General features: G+C 51.7%; 1 protein-coding gene across 1 annotated transcript; it reads right to left on the bottom strand.

The window, feature by feature from the left end:
• Window positions 1–5,314: 5,314 nt before the first annotated feature.
• GDF10 (growth differentiation factor 10) lies at window positions 5,315–18,516 on the bottom strand. The gene is made up of 3 exons (XM_055274011.1): window positions 17,739–18,516; window positions 8,144–9,069; window positions 5,315–6,281 (listed from the first exon to the last, which is right to left on the bottom strand). Exons 1-3 carry the CDS (start codon window positions 18,052–18,054, stop codon window positions 6,090–6,092), a joined length of 1,434 nt encoding a protein of 477 aa, XP_055129986.1. The 5' UTR covers window positions 18,055–18,516; the 3' UTR covers window positions 5,315–6,089.
• Window positions 18,517–19,402: the final 886 nt, after the last annotated feature.

The raw sequence follows: 19,402 nt of genomic DNA, 5'->3' as shown, positions 1-19,402 counted from the left end.
ATCACTGCGGCTGGGGGAACGCAATGTCCTGAATGTCCTGATTGGCTTAGGACCCTGGGATGGGCGTGGCACAGACAGCACAGGGAGAGAGTAAGGTTAGCATGAACCCCAGAAGGGTCTAGGTCTGGGCACCAGGAGGAGGTACTGGGAAAGGATTGTATAAATACCTTCCCACGTCGTGAAAAACTTTTCATGAACTTCATTTTTTTTTTTTTTTTTTTTTTTTTTTTTTTTTTTTGAGACGAGATCTCACTCTGCCACCCAGGCTGGAGTGCAGTGGCGTGATCATGGCTCACTGTAGCCTCTACCTCTCTGGTCCCAGGTGATCTTTCCACTTCAGCCTCCTGAGTAGTTGGGACCACAGGCGTGAGCCACCACGCCAGCCTAATTTTTATATTTTTTATAGAGATGGGGTTCTGTCACTGCCTAGTTTGGTCTCAAACTCCTGGACTCAAGTGATCTGCCAGCCTCCACTACACAAAGAACTGGGATTACAGGCGTGAACCACTGCGTCCAGCCCATGAGCTTCATTTTTAATGACTAAACATTTTCCAATTCTATGGACATATCTTAATTTATTCAAATATTTTCCAATGGTAGGACAATCAAGACTATTAAGATAATATTGCAAGACACATTATCGTACATTGTTATAGTGTATATTTTGTATTATTTTATTGGACAGGTCATTGGAGGTGGAATATCTAGGTCAAGGTATATGTAACATTTGCAAAGCTCTTGGTAAGCATTGCTAAGCTGCTTTCCAGAAATGCTTTTTAAATATTCACTCTCAGCTGAGCCTAAGAACTCATCTTACCACACTGTTACCAATACTTCTTTCTAATCCTTGGCAAATTAATGAACAGCAGCAACAAAAATGCTAATTTGCATTGCTCCTGAGGCTGGACTATATTTTCCCCCACTTTTTTCAGGAGACAAACCACAGGATCCGGGCTTCAGCCTCCAAGGAGGTATAGCAGTGGCCAGGTCTCACCTAGTGCTGGTCCAGGGCCATGCTCAGGAATCACATTTGTTACCGTGCTGTGAGTCTAGGGAGAGGGCCAGAGGGCACCACAGATTCCTGGGTGTTCCACAGGAATATGGCCCAGGGTAAGCACGCAATAACTAGTCGTTAGTATTGTTCCTATCAGTACATGATCTTTCTGTGACTGTTTCTATCTCCCCCATCCCTGGGACAGCTCTGCCCTTCCTTTCCGTGGAGCTGCAGAGTGAGCTGTCAGCTCCACTCTTCTACCAGGACTACCTCATGCCCCTTCCCACTGTCCTCCACCAGGGCCAGTTCTGACTGCCATTTAGTACCTGCCTAGGACTCCCACACCATGCAACCTCTGTGTTCCAAGAAACTGTTGGATTCATCTAACAACTACTAAAGGGCCCCAGGGCTGCTCCTCTGCTGTCAGCAATTTGACATGCCCGGGCTTCACAGCCAGCCAAGGCTCCTCCAGGGCAGGCCTCCCATGCTCATCTCTGCATATGTCTTTGAAGACCTCGGCATGCTCTGTGGTGGGTGCTTGTCAAGCTGGGTTCTGCCCCAGTGGCTGCCAGCTTGGTCCTGTCCTCCTGCCTTTTCTCAATACCCAGACAGTTTCACATGACTGTGCTGTTGTTACTTTTAACCAAAACCTCAATAGGGTCACAAATCTCAGGACTTGTGAATTACAGAAATCATGGCATCACTGCAATTGGTATGGAAGAAGCACAGTTCAATGAACAAGAGAAGTAAACCTGACTCATCCATTTATTTCAAGTATCCTTGAAGCCCGTTCCTCCAAAAAGGTGACATTGACCTCAGCGTTCCTTCATGGAGCGAGAAAGGATTCACCCAAGTTTCTGTTACACATGACTCCAGAGCATCAGGGACCCCTTCCCTCCCAGGAGGCATCACTAAAAAAACCTATTCTCAAAGCATGGCCATTGAGCCAGAAGCAGCAGTGCCTGGGAGCTGGATAGAAATAAAGCCTCAACCTGAATCAGAAACAATGCTAGGGGACCCAACTCTGTCAAGCTCTCCAGGCAACTCTGATAGGCATTTTGCACTGTGGTTTTGACAAAAGAGGGAACTCATAAGAGCCTTCCAAGAGAAAACATATGAATAAATTGCCTAGCATGGTATTTGGCCCATAGTAAATGCTACATAATTGGATAAATAAACATATTTCTTCTCCATCCGACCCACCTATCCCCAACTCATACAAACAAGCCTGCTGGGAGATGCTGGAGGAGCATGGCTTGGGGTTGGGCTGAGTGTGAGTGAGCGGACTGGAGGTAGGGTAGATAGAGGATGCATGGACATCACTATCTCAGGGAGCAGAGAGAAGGGGAATGGAAATCCCAGAAGCACCTGTGAAGGATCTTATGTTTCCAGGTTTTGGTAAAGGGAAATAGTTTTGAACTCTAATATTGGTGTTTTGGTGCACAAGTCACAGCCAGGGCTGGTCAGCTGGCCTGCCCTCCCGGTTTCTCACTGAAACTACCTTCCAGCCCTCCCTGGCATGTGCTGCTACAGACGCTCTTTGTGATGTCCTTATTCCACCAGCCAAGCCCAGCTCTTTCGTCCTGCTTGATCTCAAAGTCAGCCTCTCTGTGGAGTCATCTCCATTCCTCCTGCTCCACAGTCTCCTCCTCTCACCCTCCCCTTCCCACCTCAGACATCCATAAGTTCCTCAGTCACAGCTTTGTCTCCATCCTGGCCACAGAAAAAGCATGAGTTGTAAGCTTCTGTTCTGATGACATTTTATGAAGTCATAGAGAGGCACCTATTGGGACACCCCAGGCAAAACACCTGGTAGTACCAGGACTCAAGTCTCCCCATTTCTCAAGTATAAAGGTTGTATCAGAAGTCTTCTGAAGTTTTCTCCCAGCCCTCAAGTTTCTCGTTCTCAATGGTACTGTTTATGTTTGTCACATGAACTAATCTATAAGAGGCCCTGCCCTTCTAGAGGATGTGTAAATTCAGAGGTGGGGCCCGCTGCAGGCCACCACCCTGCTCCCTCCAGAATGAAACAGGCCCAGTTGAGTGACAACAGCAAACCATGTCTAGACTGTATGATGGAACCTTTTGAGCTCTTATGACAATGTAATGTTGACATTTTTTGTTTTAAGGGAAAAACAAGTTATTTCATAAACGTATTTCTTTTTTAACCTCACTTTACTGTGTCCCAACCTCAGTGTCGTTGGGACAACCCTAGCAGACTGGGGATCACTGGCCAGGAAGTTCAGGGTCAGTGCCAGCCATGTAGGCCTTGAATCGGGTGGCCTTGGGCATCAAACTTAATGTTCCCTGTGGTCTTGGCAAGACATCAATGGACATGTTACTTATCCTTCCTGAACTTGTTTTTCTGCAGCTCCAATTGGGCAGTAAGTTGCAAGGCTGCTGTGAGGCTAAGCAAGATCCTGTAACTGCATGGTCTTCTATACATTGGAGGGGTCACTAATGATACCAGCTCCTCCTACCATAGAGTTGGGACATGTCATGTCCCCATTTGGGACCTGCCCCATTTCACATTCCAAGGTCTTCAGGGCATGCCCAGGAAAGATGGCAACTACTGAGCACCTTCCATCCAGGCACAGGCCTGGAGGCCCTGCCCACGGCTGGACCCAGGGAGAGTGTCCCAGCCTGCCCTCCCCAACCCCAGTAAGCCAGACATGAGGACTCAGAGGCATTCCAGGTATTTGGGGAGAATCCAGAAGGTCTCCCAGGAACTGCAAGTGCTAGAAAGAATAAGATAAAACTACCTTGGGACAGCCCATGTTTAGCAAAAATAGAAAGGGGGCAGTTGAATGAGAAGAAAATGGGGGATGGAATATTCGGAAGAAAGGGACTTAGGAGTTTTATTAAGCCCCAATATTTTTACTTATTTTGCTATTAACTTATATCCTGTCATGTTCCAAAGAGAATTAGACATGGCAAACCAAGCACTAAAGTGCAGGCTAGTTTGCACCAGCCCAGCAATCTATAGCAGCTTGAAGGCAACAATTTGGTCCCATGCCCAATTCCTGTGGGAGTAAGGGAATAAGGTGGTGAGTGTGGAGGACCATCCCAGCCCTCCCCTGACCTCTGTCAGCAGGCAGGGCCATGTGCCCAGCAGGTGGGGGTTCCCACAGCAGCTGCTCACTCATGTGTCCCAGGGCCTCATAGGAGATGCTGAGCAGAAGCTGCAGGGCTTCACCCTGGCACCCTCGCATCCCCCTCACCTACCAGTTCTGGCTAATCACTCTCCAGTTTCAATGGCTTGGCCTCCAGGAGTTGCCACTCTTCGGATGCTACCTAGGCTCCTGGAATCACTGTGGCTGCCTAGGCAGAAGGCCAGGGAACTGGGACTTTACATCTCCCTTCCCAGGGCGGCCAGAAGCCAAGAGGCCCTGAACACCCAGCTCCCTTGCTTGAGGCCACACTGCCCTGAGGAGTAACTAAGCTCCAAAGCTCCCCACAGAATTGCTCCTAGCCTGCTTTTCTGCTTCACCCCACCCTTGCCCATGTCTCCTGGGAGCACTTCCCCATACATCCCTTGCACAGGAATCCTGGTCTCCAGAGCCCAGCCTAAGGCCCAAGACAGACACCAGGGCTGCTTCTCTCCTTGGACATCCCCTCTTAGAAAACCACTGTGGCTTTGCAGTTTCCTCTAAGACTTGGGGCCATGTCATCTGTAGGTCCCAGCTGATGGGACTGCTATATACACACCTGTCTCAGATTGGACCCAGATTTGCTTTCAGAAATGCTGGTTAAGCAGCTTCAGGCACTCCATCATAAGGCAATGTAAATGAAGGGCATAAGGGAACAGTTTGGGGTGGCTTGGGTGACCCTTCTACACACAAGCAAAGGAGAAGCAGGTGCAGGAGACCACATGGCCCGTCCACTTCCTCATGAGTCCTTGGATCTCAGGAGAGACCCCTACTTATGTTGAATCTCTTGCTCCATGAATTACCAAAAGTAAAAGATCTCTGACCAGGCAACCATAGATGTTTCTTTAAACACCCCAGGCACCTCCCAATCAATCAACGTCCCTGAGACTAGGGGATGAGGAGAAACCCCGAGAGGCCACTGTCCCTGTCTGGGGCCATGTCCATTCTCGACATCCACCTAGGTTGGGTTTGCAGGAACCAGTAGTGGGGCAGGCCCCTGGAAGGCATGGGAAAGTCTGAGTTTCTGGAGGCTGGGACAGACACCAGAGAGTATGGGGATGGCCTAGGGGACTCCAGCGACCCTAAAAGAGGCTGAGTCCCCAGCAACCACCAGATGGTGTACTTACAGATGGGGAGCCAGTGAGATTTTGAAATGGGCGACATTCAGTTATTCAAGATACCACTGTACCTTTAATTTATTAGCTTTCCATAAAAACACATAACATACACAATCTACAGTATAGAAAGTATAACTTACAAAAATATAAAATCTTGGTTATTTTTTAGTATTCCCACATGTTACTATATGTGTTATTCCAATATGCATGTTTAAACAACCCACACTCAGCATGACTATCTCTGTGGGGAACGGTGTCAACGCCCTCCTTTTTTGTTGTTTTAAAATAAAATATATATATTAAGAAAAAGAAACCAGTATTGGCTACATGTGCATACCGTATGGATAAAAGCTCTGCAGTGGACTTTGAAACACCCATTTACACCACGATTATCCTGTTTTCCAAAATCACTATGTGGCCCAAAGTGTTCTGATCTGAGCATTTAAACAGAGTTCTTTCCGTGTGCGGGGAGCGAGTGCCCTAAGATTTGCATAGTCTTCTTGCTCAGTTATGAGATGATGATCACGTCAAGCCAATGTTGTGGACACGGTTTGTTTTCAAGCCTTCAGAACAGTGGGTATGAATGATGGGCAACTTTCAGGCCAGGGCTAATTCCCAGATTCCTTCAGGGACTCAGGCTGGCATTTAAGGGGCTAGTCACTAGCAATGAAAGACCCCCAAATGATGCACTGGCGGACAGCTCTCTCTGGGCCCCAGTGATGTTGCCCATGAGCTCTGCTCTGTGTCTGCAGCTGCACCACAAGTCCTGCAGAAGGCTCTGAGAGGGCGGCTCTGCTGGGCGTGGCTTCTTTCCACCCTGGAGTGGTCTCACCGGCAGGCACAGGTGTCCACGGACATGTTGGGGTACACCTTCAGAACCACATTCCGATTCTCATCCAGAAAGAGGACCCCAAGGGAGTTCATCTTATCGGGAACACAGCAGGGCTCTGGGATGCCAGGGACAATGCCCACAGCCCTGACAATGCTCTGGATGGTGGCATGGTTGGATGGACGAACGATCTGCAAGGCAGGAAAGGAGTAGGGTTACCTCAGCTCCACTTTCACCCACCCACCCACCCATGCCGTCCTCACAGTCCCAGGCCATACTGCTCTGCTGTTGTTCCCCGGCTGAGGCCACAGAAGAGGCATCTGCCTAGAGGAATGGACGAGATCCCAAGGTGGGGCACACGATTCCTCTAAAGTCAGACATACGCTGAGTTCCGGGCTGAGGTCTCCAAGAGGCCCCAGGCCTTCCTGCCCCTTGGCTTCCCTGAGGCATGCTGTGTCCCCAACACGGCAGGGCCACATGGGGGCGCCTGAGTGTCATACATCCCCGTGGAGCACCAGGAAGCAGGCAGAAGGTGCCCAGAGGGAAAACCCAGCAAGATGCCAGCACAGCCCTGATCTCGCAGTCTGAGGAGGACAGGCATGCTTCCCACGAGGTTGTGCTCTTGCCACTGAAGGGAAGGCCTGGCATGTGCGTGGCAGTGTGACAGGCTGGACACTGACATTTCCTAGGGGCTGCTCTCCCTGCATCACCCCCTTTTTTTTGTCAGCTTAGCAATTTTATGGGGTGGGTATTACCTGGACTTTACTGGGAAGACACCGAGGCTTAAAATGACTGAGTAACTTAACGAAGACCCCCAGTTAGAAAGTGACCTGGCTTGGAAAACTGTGCCCACCTCTGACAAGATGAACCAACCGGGTCATCCACTTCAGTGCATCACCAGCCAAACAGAGATTTTTATATGTAGTGCAGTTGAGGAGGAAGCCCTCTTGTGTCAGTGTGGTGGGAGGGGAGCAGGGCAGGGACACCTGCATTTGCAGCGTTCTGGCCGGTGTCCTGGAAGGTGGGGAGGCAGCAAGCCAGGGTGATAAGCTAAGCGCATGGCCAACCAGCTGCAAGCCTTCAGGGTTCCGGGCTTGCATCTGCCTGGGTCTTTGTTAGGCCCTTTTAGCAGCCCCTGTCTCTCTGTCAGGCACCCCCTTCTCTCTTGCACATGCACGGTTTTGAGGAGAAGCCATTTAATTCCCAAACACGTTACTGCTGCCCCATGTCTGGGTCTGGACTTCCCCAGCTGGCTGATTTAAGTTCAAATTGGATTTATGCACTGACTTTCTTTTCTTGGAGGGAAAGGCATGACTGCCCTGGGCAGAGTAACTAAGCAGGAAGAAACTGTGTGCTGAGTGCCGAGGGCTGACATCACAGGCAGCCAGGCTGCTGCAGGGCAGGCTGCAGGGAGAGGGATGGACTCAGCCACAGCCCAGGCTGGAGTGAAGGTGAGAACTGGAAAGCCTTAGGCTGGTGCAACAGACAGAACAGCCCAGTGCTGTGTGTCCCGCAGACCCTGTGCACAGTGAAGGCCTATTCCCTGTGGATTCCTGCCCTGAGCTGCAAGGAGGAGGGAGTCTACAGTGGGAGAGCCGCTGAGGAGGCTAGCACTGTGCTGGTCATAGATCCCCACACTCTGGGGTCCAGGCTGGGAACAGAAATGAGAGCCTTTGTCAGGAAGGAGCTTCTGGGGCCTGCCCTGTGTACAGGAAGCAGCATCTACTCTACCTCTGCAGATAGTTGCTATGTGGGGATGTGTTTCTAAAGACATGGATTCTCCTGCTTTTCAAAAGAATGTTCTCATTTTAAAGTCCCAATTCAACCATGCCAATACTTCAAAAAACACAGCCAAACTCACACATGTGAGCGGCAACTACCCTACGGGCTGCCACTGGTGACCTATGTCTACCTATTTCCTGCCTGGAATAGATAGGAGGTACTGTTATTCCCACTTTGCAGATGGGGAAACAGAAGTCCTGTAGACTGAGGAGCTTGACGGTAGCGGCAGAGCTGAGCCTTAGAATCTGACAAAAGGCGGAAGAAATCCTACCTTAGGCATGGGGAACTCACATGCTCCCGCGCAGTAGTAGGCATCGAAAGATTTCGGTGAGATTATCCACTCATTCCAGCCGATGTCTGCGAAGTCCACCTTCAGGTACCTCCGGGAGCACACCCTCGGCTCGTCCCACTGCTTCTTCCGGGCTTTCTGCATCGTCTTCTCGTCGAAGTCCAGCACCTGCGAGGAGGCCATGAACACGTCCTGGCCCTTCTTCTTGCGGTCTTTGCGCCCTGGCCGGGGTTTCAGTGCCCGGAAGGGGCTGGGCCACAGCTGGTGCTTGTGGAAGTGCTGCGCGTGGGCGCGTGACGGCCTCTCATCCAGCCCCGGCAGCTCGTTGTCCTGGAGGGGCCCAGTGGCCTGCGTGGCTCGGCGCACGCGGGGGTCCGCTGAGCTGTTGGGGGCTGCCCGGGGGTCGGGGTCTCCGGCAGGGAAGGGGTCGTATCTCTGCAGCGTCACCGCCACGCTGTTGGGCTCCGAGATGGCCAGGTCGTTGGCGTAGACTAGGATGTAGGGCGCATAGGGGCTGGGCCGGGGCACCCCCGGGTCCCTCTCCTCAGAATCCAGCTGGGCGGAGAGAAGCAGCTCGCCATCCCGGCGGGCCGCCTTGACGATGGGGGAGATGTCCTTGGCCTGCCACAGGCCGCGCGTTGGGGGCGCCAGGGCCATGGCCCCGCGGAGTAGCCCCTGTGTGGCCGTGTTCGGCGAGAGGCTGCGGAAAAGCAGGTGCTGGCGTGCGGGCGGGCCCAGGGGCAGCGGGCGGCCTGAAGCGTTCTTGGCCCGCGGCTTGCATAGCACCTCGAGCGCTCGGGGCCACCGAGGTGGCTCTGAGTAGAAATGGAAAGTGGCCGTAAGGATCATTTCCGAATCTTGCATAGAAGTCAGGTTGAAGAAATACACGGACTTCTGGTCGACCACTTCTGTGAGGGAAGCAGAGACCACACAGGCTGTGAAGTTCTCGCTGGTGCTCCTGAGGGTCTCCCACCCAGGGCTGGAGGAGCAACGCCCACCGATCCACACTTTCAGGACCGTCCTCCTCCCCCGCTTTGCTTCCCTCCTTTCGTGTAATCCTCACATCAAACTGATGAGGGCGCCTTTTGCAATCCTCAGTGCATAGGTGAGGAATTAAGGTTGAGACTATCAATATCCCATAGCAAACAACAACAACAACAAAAAGAAGCAACAGCAAAGAAATAGGAGCAGACAGGTTGGCACTCAGGCCTGCTGGACTCCAAAGCTCCTGTTTGCTCCCCCTGCCCTCTACGGCCTCTGCATGCACAAATGAACAAATGTCACTGACACCTTCATTAAGTGCTCAGGACGGCTTGGGTTGGGTCCAAGCCCTGCATCAAGGCAGCCCCTCCTGTATTTGCACAGCCCTCTATTTATGCAATCAGTTTTTAAATGCAATCATTAAATACACTTCACATTAAACCCAAACATTCTTCCAAAAGAGATGAAATAAATAAACGCTTATGCTTTTTGAGCACCTCCTAAGGGAAACTGGGATAAAAAGTACAGCCATTTAGGCATCTGCTCTTTGTTCTGCCTGAGGACTTTCAAGATTGTTTTAACAGGAAAAGAGCAGTATCAGGATTACACAAGGCAACTTGACTAAATCTCCAAGGTCCAGGTAAAGACCGTGACGTCTCAACGATTACATCTGCAACTTGGTTCTAGAATGCTCCAGCTCCGGCTTCCCTGAGGCTGCCAGCCACTCCTTCCTATTTGTCTGGTGGCAGCAGGCATTCCTCAGGGCACCAGGGCAGCATAGCCATGTCAGCAGTCCCAGGAAGCTGCCCCAACCTTGGCAGCAGCATGAGTATTGTGTCAGGTTTGAATCACCTAAACATTTTTATATATCAGTGAGTGTTCTCAAATGGCCAAGTCCGCGCTAGGCTTCTGAGGAGTGGGGAGTCTTTCCTGGTGCCTCCCTAGGATGCTGCACACTAACAGGACACCAGAGAGGCCAGGCCTTCCCACTGCTTCATTTCCTGACAACCAAGTGTCCTTCTTCTGGGGAACGTCTGGAGAGGAGCAGAGCTCCCAAGCCTGGGAAGTGTGTGTGGGAGACACTGGGCTCTCTAGGGGCATAGGTCGGGGCCACACCTCTCTGACCCCTGTACCTATAGGATCTGCAGGGATTTTTTTTTTTTTTTAACAGAAATATTCCACTTCTCTTTGTTTCTGTTGGGAAGAAGGCATAATTCAACTGGGATTGTTCACGTACTCTTAAGGGACTATGAGCGGGAAGAAACAGAGAAGCACATCTATGGAGGGCCTGATAAATAAATGCCAGTAAAGGCTCAGGTGACACTGAAGCCATTACCTTATTTAATCCTCACAACAAACCTGCCAGGACAGTGTCGCAGCCCCTCAACATGCTCCACACATAAGCAGCAGCCCAGGGTCTCAATGCACATTTGAACCTGGCTTCCCCAAGCATGTGGCCTTGACTGTATAACAATGACTTCCACATTTTAATCAGCAATCCAGGGGACTCTGGCCACCAGGGAAGTTTGGGAAGTCAGTGGCAGCCGATAGCTCACTCTGGTGGTAGTGGCGGTGTATCTGCAGCATCTGGGGATGAACTATGGATGGGGTGAAAGTTTACCAATAATGTTGCACCCCCCATCCCCAAGCTAGAAAATGCCCTAGGAACCAAGCTCCCAGGACTCAGTGGGGCCAGGCCCTGAACCTTGCTTTCCCCATCTGCCTCACAGGGACAACAGCCTCTATCTCACATAGAGGATTGTCTGGAAGATCACAGAAACAGCCTAGTGATGTGCCAGGCACCAAGGAGGTTCCCCCAAATGTGCTTTCTGCCACTTGAATCTAAAGGACCAAGGCTAGCAGAGCAAGGTCCTCTCCATCAATTGGGGTACCTTGCATTCACTGATCCAAATATCTGAGCTGCAACCCAGCCAACACAACACATTGTTTTTCTTTGATCTAGTTCAAGTCTCAACTCTTCCATTGTTCTGCTAACAGATTCAGAGTGGGGAGGAACCTTTGAGGTTGTGCAAAAGGGTATAAGTCCTACCTCCATGTGGCTTGAATGCCTCCTGCCAGAGGAAGCTCAGTCCTCACTGGGCAGCCTGCTCCAGGAAGACCCTCCCTGCTGGGGACTGCTGGGGACAAGATGGGTCACCCCCAGCCCCAGTGCATGAGGGACCACAGGCTGGTCCTCTCTCTGGATGTGCCTGCATGTATGAAGTGCAGGGGGCTCCAGGCTGTGGCTCAGAGAAGGGACCTCAATCTGAAATCTCTCAGTTTAGCTGAGCCCAGGCCCTAACAGAGAAGCACTGAAGAGAAAGTCATTATTTCCTCTGATGTGTGCTGGTGCCCTGTGATTCATGTCTTTTCTCTCTTCTTTCTTCTCTGCCTTCCTCCCTTCTCTCTTGTCTTCCCCTCTTTCCCTTTTTCTATCCACCCTCTTTTCCTTTCTTTCTTCCTCTTCTTCTCTTTGTTTTCCTGATAAAGATTTGCAGAACTCCTACTCTGGGCTAAGCTGGGCTGACCAGAGTCATAACAGAGTTGCCCAGGAGGAGTTCAGCCTAGAGGGGAGACAGACTGGTAACGGTAATGACACCCATCTTCAGTGTCTCCTCGTGTCACAGTTTTAAAGAGCACTGTCCAAGCGAGGCCCCTGGTGTGCGGGTGCATTCTGTCATAGGTCACCCCCAAGCTCGGAGCCCTCCATTGCCCCAAATAAAATTCAGCCCCTTACCAAGGCCTTACCTGATCTGGCCTGCCTACCTCTGCAACTTTATCTCCTATCCCCAGCCCAACCCCACCCCTCTGCCCTCCTGTCACACTGGCCTTCTTGTCCTTCTGACATGTGGCTTTATTCTCAGGACTGTGCCTCATGCTTCTTTCCACCTTCATGGTTCCCCAACCAGTACCACTCAACCTCTTCAGGTATCTGCTCAAATGGAACCTCCCACAATGGGTCCCCTGGGCTCCCGTGGCTGGACAACAGCCTCAACACTCTGTCTGCTCCTGTTTCATTGGCCTTCAGAGCACTTCCTGACATCCCGCTGTATACTGATTTATTGCTCTTATCTTCCTAAAACATAAACTCTAACGGGTCAGGGACACTGCCAGTTTTATTCACTACTGCACCGCTAGACCTCACCATAAGGCTTAGGTGACAGTTGGAGCTCAGAGATGCATGTTGAATGAGATTGTCTGTGCAAATCCTGCCCAAGTGGGGACAAGAGAAAAGTGTGGTCTGTTACTTCAGTTAACACTGGGGGTTCCTGGCATGCTGCCCTAGAGTGCAGTAACCACAGCCTTAAGAAGTCAAGAAATCCTCATTCTTTACAAAGATGCAACTGATGATGCAAATCCAAATGGAGGCAGTGGGCAGCCAGGTGTTTAGCCAGACCTCCCCTTGAGCCTGAGTGTTCTCATCTGTAAATTGGAAGAAAATTGTTTATTAATTATGACATTCTGAGCTCCAAGTGTATGTGCTTGGTCCTATGCTGAGTGTTCTGCATGCTTGATTCATCATTTTCACCATGAAGAGAGTAGGGAGCAGTCATTCATTCTGTGGACAAAGAGCTGAGGCTTCAGAGAGGGTGTGCAGTTTGCCTAAAGTCACACAGCTGGCAAGGGGTGGAGTCGGGGCTTGTACCCAGCTCTGTCTGACCCCAAGCCCATGCCTTTTGCTCCTCCATGTGTTCTGGATATGTTCACGATCTGCTTAAGAGCTAATGGACAAAGATCACGTGCTGTGAACTGCAGCATGTTCTGCAAACAGAGGTCATTATTTTGATATTTTTGAGTTCTGACTCCCTAAGAAGAGAAAGACCGACTTTATTTAGACAAGCTGATCTCAGTGGCTCTTGGGAATTCTCAGAACTGTGACCAGGTCCACTTTGCTGGGCACTCAGCCTCCTTCCTGAGGGCAGTGGGGATGGTACTGGGGGAAGGGACTTCCTCATCCAAAGGTCTGTCCAGCTGGTCAACTCTCAGGCCAAGAGCAGCCCCTTAGATGCTCTGCCCTATATAAAAAGATTCCAAGACAGTTTGGAGATATGTCCCTTCACCCATTGCCCCTCAAACAGCCACCAGGGCAATCAGTGAGAAGGCTGGACTTAGATGCATACACCAACAGAAGCTGGAGGAAGGGGCGGTGGGCCAGACGGTGCTGCAGAGAAGGGCAGGGAACTCACACGGATTTAGTACTTAGTGCCTGTTTCCATGCAGGCTCTAGGGTTGAGGTTCAACTCCTGCTTGCATCCCTTACTAGCTGTGGGGCCTCAGGCAAGTCATGGAACTACTTGGTGCCTCAGTTTCCTCACCCACAAACTGGATAGAGTATTTGCACCTCCAAAAGTTATTGTGAGATCAGCTCTGCAGAGCGCAGTAGCAGCACTGTGGCTGGCACCCAGCGGGGGCTCAGAACAGTTATGGCCTCAGGAGCTACTGCCACCCTCAGGGCACCACATCCTTGCTCCCTGACTTCCTGCTCAGTGGGTGGCCTCAGTTCTCCTCCAGCCCCTCCAGCAGGAGCCTGAGAACTCTTTTGCCTCTCCCACTCCTGCTTTTAACCAATCTCCAGGCCCTGTTTGCTCTGCTTCCTGTTTCTACACAACCATCCGGAACACAGCATCTTTCCACCCTGCGTTCAGGGCTCCAGACTTAACCACAACAGTGGTCCCAGAACTTTGTTGCCTCTTACGTTGCACTCATGCCTCAAAAGCAAATTGTCTATTAGAAGTGAAAGGTTAAGATCCTTACTATGTAAAGAACCTTTGCATATCAGTAGGAGAAAGGAGGGACTCCCATACAAGGAGGCAGTTTCCACAGGAAAAATTGCAAATGGCCAGCAGGCATGGGGAAAAGTTCAAGATGACCAGTAATGAAAAAAAATAATTTCAAATGGAAATACCTGCAAGTTTTACCTGCATGCTGAAAATATAATCCATAAAAGATGTATCCACATATATCTCACATATATATCTCTCAAATATATCCATATATCCATATATATCTTACATATAAGGGTAAAACAATGGAGATATAGATAGTGGAGACATAGATAGATAGATAGATATGGCTGGAATGATTCTACCAAAATATCATACTAACAATTCTGGTTATATCTGGCTACGTGATTAGGGATGACTTATGTTCTTTACTGTGATCTTCTATAATTTCCAGGTTTTCCCCATAAGCATGCATTTATTTATAATCTCTCTCTCTCCTTTATCCCTCTTTTTCCCTGCAGTCTCTCCTCTTCCTCCCTCTCTCTCCCTCTCTCCTTTCTCTCTCTCCCCTCTTCTTCTCTCTCTCCCTCCTTCCTTCCTTCTGTCCCTTATGCATGTACATTGTATTTTGCCCCATTGCCTGTGGGGGAACAAATTCATAATACTCATGGCTCTCCATGGCCTGCCTGCAACCTGTTTGTCCGTCTCCATCTCCTGCCTTTCTCTCCTTGCGTTATCATTAAAACCAAACTCCTGGCAGTCTCTGAACACAGTGGACAGCTTCACTTCCGTACCTGGCTAAGCCCCACCTGCCCTTCAAAGTGGCTGGGGCCTGGCCTGCTCTGGGAAGGCTTTCCTGGCCCCACCCAGAGGCCCCGCCCCCTGCCAGGTCAGTGCACCCTTGGGCTCTCACAGCACCCCTGCCCTCCTTCCTATATGGCACCCCCCAGGCCCGCTGCCCTATTCTGCTGCTTACTTTGATCTGCCCTGCTAGTTTATGAGCTTTTCTGGGCATCTTTGTGTTCCCTGAGCTTACAGCATCTGGCACCAAACCAAGTGCTTAGGAAATACTTGGGGAACTGAAATCAACTTGAATTTTGGCATTTTTGACAGGTGAATATGTAGTATTATTCTCAATTTAGAGATGAAGAAAACCAACTCAGTATCACATTGGTAGGTGACAAAGTTTACATTTAAACACAGATCATTCAGTGGGAATTAGGGGTGGTCTAACCTTAACCCTTAGGGTCAGGCTCATAGGCTTTCTCCACCGATGCAGATTTAATAAGGAACAAAATGCACTTCAGGGAGCAATGAGGGAGGGAAGGAAGGGGTGGCTGGTATATCAACAGCAAGAGCTAATACACCATTGACACTTACATGTGTCAGGAATGGTGTAAGCACTTGACATATCTCAGTTTCCATTAAAAAAAATCCTATAAGGAGGGGAGCATTATTAGCCCCATTTTAGAAGTGAAAAAAACTGAGTCATGGATAAGTTCAGTCCCTTGCCCAGATCGCAGAATTGGGAATTGGACCCCACGAGGCCAGCTCACAGCCAGCACTTGGCAGCTGAGCTGCGCTGCCCGGTGGCAGGGGAGGTATAGTTACGTACCGCAGGCTGTGGGGATGGAGGCATTTGTTGTTCAGGAAGAGGTGCTGCCCCACTGAGGCAGCAGAAACCCACCACTGGGGAGCAGGCTGAGACTGGCATATTCTCGGACCACACCTGAAGCCTCCCACATGGGTGGCATCATCCATGAGAGAAGGGTCCCTGCCCAAACTCATACCTCCTCAGACAGGTCACTGGATCAGGAAGCAGGCGCATCTGAGGGCAGGCAAGGGGCTCGGCATGAAACTCTTAGATGAATCAAGGGAGGGGAGGATCAAGCAACCTGCCTGGGCCCCCACTGTACGCAAGGCACAAAACCTGCTTAGCCCATTTAATCCTCACTTCTTCACTGTACTACAAGGAAACTGATGCTCAGAGAGGTAAACTAACCTGTGCCACAGCACACACCTGGTAGCTGGTACAGCTGGGATTCACACCCAAATGTGCCTCAGGCTTCCAAAGAGGGATTTGTCAGACACTCCAGACTACCAGAATCCTGATTTCCCAGGCTTATCTGTTTCACCCTACCCCTCCCAGACCCTGGTCGCAGCTCTGAGTCCTAGTTTCCTTATCTTTAAAGTGGGAGTGCTGGATTTGAGACACTGTCTTCAGGTCCTTTTTGAGATTAATATCCTGAACTCCACTGCTACTTGTACTACCCCCTTTCTGTGAAAACAGAATGACACAAGCAGGCATCTCCACGCCTGGCTGCAGCAAGTAGATAGGCTCAGTGGACAGGCTCACCCGTGTTGCAGCAGTGACCCTGCTGGCCTTGCTTCCTCAACTACAAGGCTTCGAGGATTGAGTTAATAGAGAAGCAACGTCAAGTTTAAACCCACAGGAATACACAATACTTAGCACGATTCTCTGTGCTCCCAGGGAAATCCCATACATCAACACTTAATCTGGCTGGTGCTGGGCTCTGAGCTTACACCTATGACCTCACTTCATCTTCCCTTCAACTGCACAGGGGAGATATTGGCAAGCCTTGCCCATTTTATCGATGAATACACTCCAGTCCACATAGCTTTAGTGATTTACCCAAGGTCATATTCATGCCAGATGATTCTTAAATGGCTTAATTTAATAATGTTCCTCCAGAAATGGACCCCACATGGTGCAAGAAAGTTATGAGCGAGGATGGAGTTAGATCCAACTGGCCTGCAGCCTAGGGCCACTGACCTGGTGAGTCTGCTAAGTGGAGGAGGAGGGCATGGGGCCTCTTTGTGGCAGGTGCTCCCCAATCCATGGTTATGAGAGGCCACAGATGTTACCTTGAGTCACACAGCCAGTGACAGATCTGACCCCAGGCTGTCTAGTTCCACAGCTAGGCTTGTTTCCCTCTCCCTCAGGAGGGGAGCCTGTAGACTGCAGATTTTTCTCCTATTGAATGGCCTCATCTTCTACAGAGCTGCAGGAGACCCCCATCCACATTTTCTGGAACATTATTCTGCAACCAGGAGTAATCACCATGACAACCAGGGTCTTCTCACCACCCCTGTGGCCCTGGCTGCACCTCCTCTCTACCCAGGGCCTGCAAAGGTGGGCAGGCTGCTGAGGCAGGAGCCTGGAAGTGCTCTCAGAGCAGGGCAGCATGGGCCTCTGCAAGTGCCCTCTGCCCAGCTCCATTCAAGGGGCTGAGGAAGTGGAAAGGTGGGACAGAGGCCGGAGACAGGCAGAGTGTTCCCACTGCCTAAGCCCCTGGGCCTTTCCTTAAACCCCTGTGGTCTGAATGCTTCATGCCAGTCCGTGGAAGTCCTCAATCCCGGGCAGCCAAGGCCCTTCTCAGTCTACTCTGCTTCCCTGGACACAGGAACCATAGCTGCCACCAGCTAGCGGCTCCTGCTTCCTGACAGGGCCCAGTGCCTGGAACTTCTGTCAGGGCTGCCTATGTTCACCGGCTGTGCCCTCATTTGTAAAGTGCCCACGTAATTGCCCCTATGATAGGGATACTCCCCTGGCCCATGTTCCCTCTTCCACTCTTTGTGCTTAGAGCCTTGTGTATGGGGTAGTCTGTGTATGTCCAGCGATGTGGGATCACCCCAGGGGCAGGACCTCTGTGCCACCCACTGCCACTCTTGGTGCCCCACTGGAGGTTCAGGGCCTGGCATGGAGAGATCAGTGAATCATTAGTGAAAGAATGAATGAACCACCCACCTGTTGGCTAGAAGAGGAAAAGTAGAGGTGCACGGGTGGGGAGACAGAAAAGTGAAGAAGGTGGAGAATGAGGAGAAGGGGTCCTGGGGCACCTTCTACTTACCCAGCCTGGCCCTGAAGCTGCGGACCGTGTTGCCCCCTCCCGGCCTAGCGCCCTGCCGGCTGTACTTCTCATAGAGCCTGTGCATGTGGACAGCGACCATGTCCTGGGCGCCGGGGCTCAACGTGGCGGTCGCGTCCCCAGGGGGCCGCTGGGGATCCCTGTCCCCCTGCAGGCCGTCGGCGGCCGAGGGCAGTGCGGACCAAGCGGGGGCCCTGTGGCTGCCGGCCACGTCCTGGAGCAACAGCAGAAACAACGGCAGCAGCAGCAGCAGCTGGGGCCCGGATCCCGGGCTGGTCCGAGCAGGGACACGAGCCATGGTGTGGTGAGGGCGGCAAAGGGCCGAAGTCCAGAAGGAGGAAGGCGAGCGCTGGCGCACCAGAGGCTGCGGACTGACCTCGCGGCAGCAGGGCGCGCGGGGAGAGCCCGGGCAGCAGGGCGCTGGATACCGGGGTCCGCGCGGGGCGAGGGGCTTAGCGGAGCAGGCACTCGGGCGCGCGGTCCGTGGGTACCGGCGGCCGAGCGCCCGGCCAGCGGTCACAGCTGTCCGGAGTAGCGCAGAGCCGAACCGAGCCCGAGTCGGCGCGCTGCCTTGGCGGACTCGCGCCGCGAAAGTTTGCAGCCCACGGCGCGCCCGGCACGGCGGGTTCGAGGGGCGGGGCGGGGCGGGGCGGGGCGGCCGGCGGCGCCCTGGAGGGGACCCGGCTGCGCGCCCCGGACCTCTGGGGCTGCAGTTGACAGGGTCGTCCCCGGCCCGGCTGCCATGTGCGTGCGCCCGCGTTTGGCAGCGTGCGCGCGCCGGAGTGTGCGCCCGCGAATGTTGGGGGCGTGGGCGTGGGCGAGCGCGCTCCCCGCTCCCCCGCCGAGAGCCAGAGACCCAGCTCCGCAGCCGGCTCCTGTGTGTCGGCGCCGCAGCCTAGCCTGGCTGCGAGGGGGGCTGGGCGGCAGTTGAAGGGGGGCCTGCCTGCTGGGTTGCCCCTGCAATGGCATGCGATGGCTATGTGATTGCAAGATGACAGCTCCCCTGTGAGGACCAGAGAGGGGATACGTGTGAGCCCAGTTGCCTCGGAGTCAGCGTATGTCCAAAATGTGAGGGTGTGGGTAACAGAGATCCTCTCTGGGCTGACTCCGTAAAGAAAAGCCCTCATCCCAAAGCTCCTGCCACCCAAGGGAACTGGAACAAGATCGTGATTAAAATTCAGAATTAGCTGATTAACCAGCCCTTTATTTGTCAAGAGTAATTCCAGTTGTTGAAGAAACACATCAAAGGTCCTTATTAATCTTTGGACATGTAGCCTTCAGGATTGCAGGAGTAAGACATGCTTTCAATTTGCCTTTAAAAACATTTCGAAAGCATCAGAGCAGGAGGAGAGAATGCAATGGCTTTCCTAAGAAGGGTTCCCAGTGAAGTGAGGGTGTAGTGAGTCCCTGGCCCACTGCCCCTCAGCTTAACCCTGGGGCAGAAGGTCCTGATCTTTGTCTTGCCTCTAGTAGGATTTCTTCTCCATTGATAGAATTCAAGGGCTCCTATGAACTTGATGGGGAAAAAAATACATCTTTATTTTCATTAACTCTAACTGAAACTTAGCATTAACTAATGTTATAAATGCAAGCAACCAACCACAGTGGTATTAGTGACTTTGTCACCAATAGGCACCATCCACAGA

This window comes from Symphalangus syndactylus, chromosome 4 (genome assembly GCF_028878055.3).
Source record: "Symphalangus syndactylus isolate Jambi chromosome 4, NHGRI_mSymSyn1-v2.1_pri, whole genome shotgun sequence".
NCBI lineage: Eukaryota > Metazoa > Chordata > Mammalia > Primates > Hylobatidae > Symphalangus > Symphalangus syndactylus.
This window is presented reverse-complemented; position numbering and strand designations above follow the sequence as displayed.

Excerpts from the sequence above, each read along its gene's own strand:
- GDF10 (XM_055274011.1), bottom strand. The coding sequence starts at position 18,054 with ATGGCTCGTGTCCCTGCTCGGACCAGCCCGGGATCCGGGCCCCAGCTG. Across the intron at positions 9,070-17,738 it reads CAGCTTCAGGGCCAGGCTGG|AAGTGGTCGACCAGAAGTCC; the intron begins GTAAGTAGAAGG and ends CTTCCCTCACAG. Across the intron at positions 6,282-8,143 it reads GTGAGTTCCCCATGCCTAAG|ATCGTTCGTCCATCCAACCA; the intron begins GTAGGATTTCTT and ends CCTGCCTTGCAG.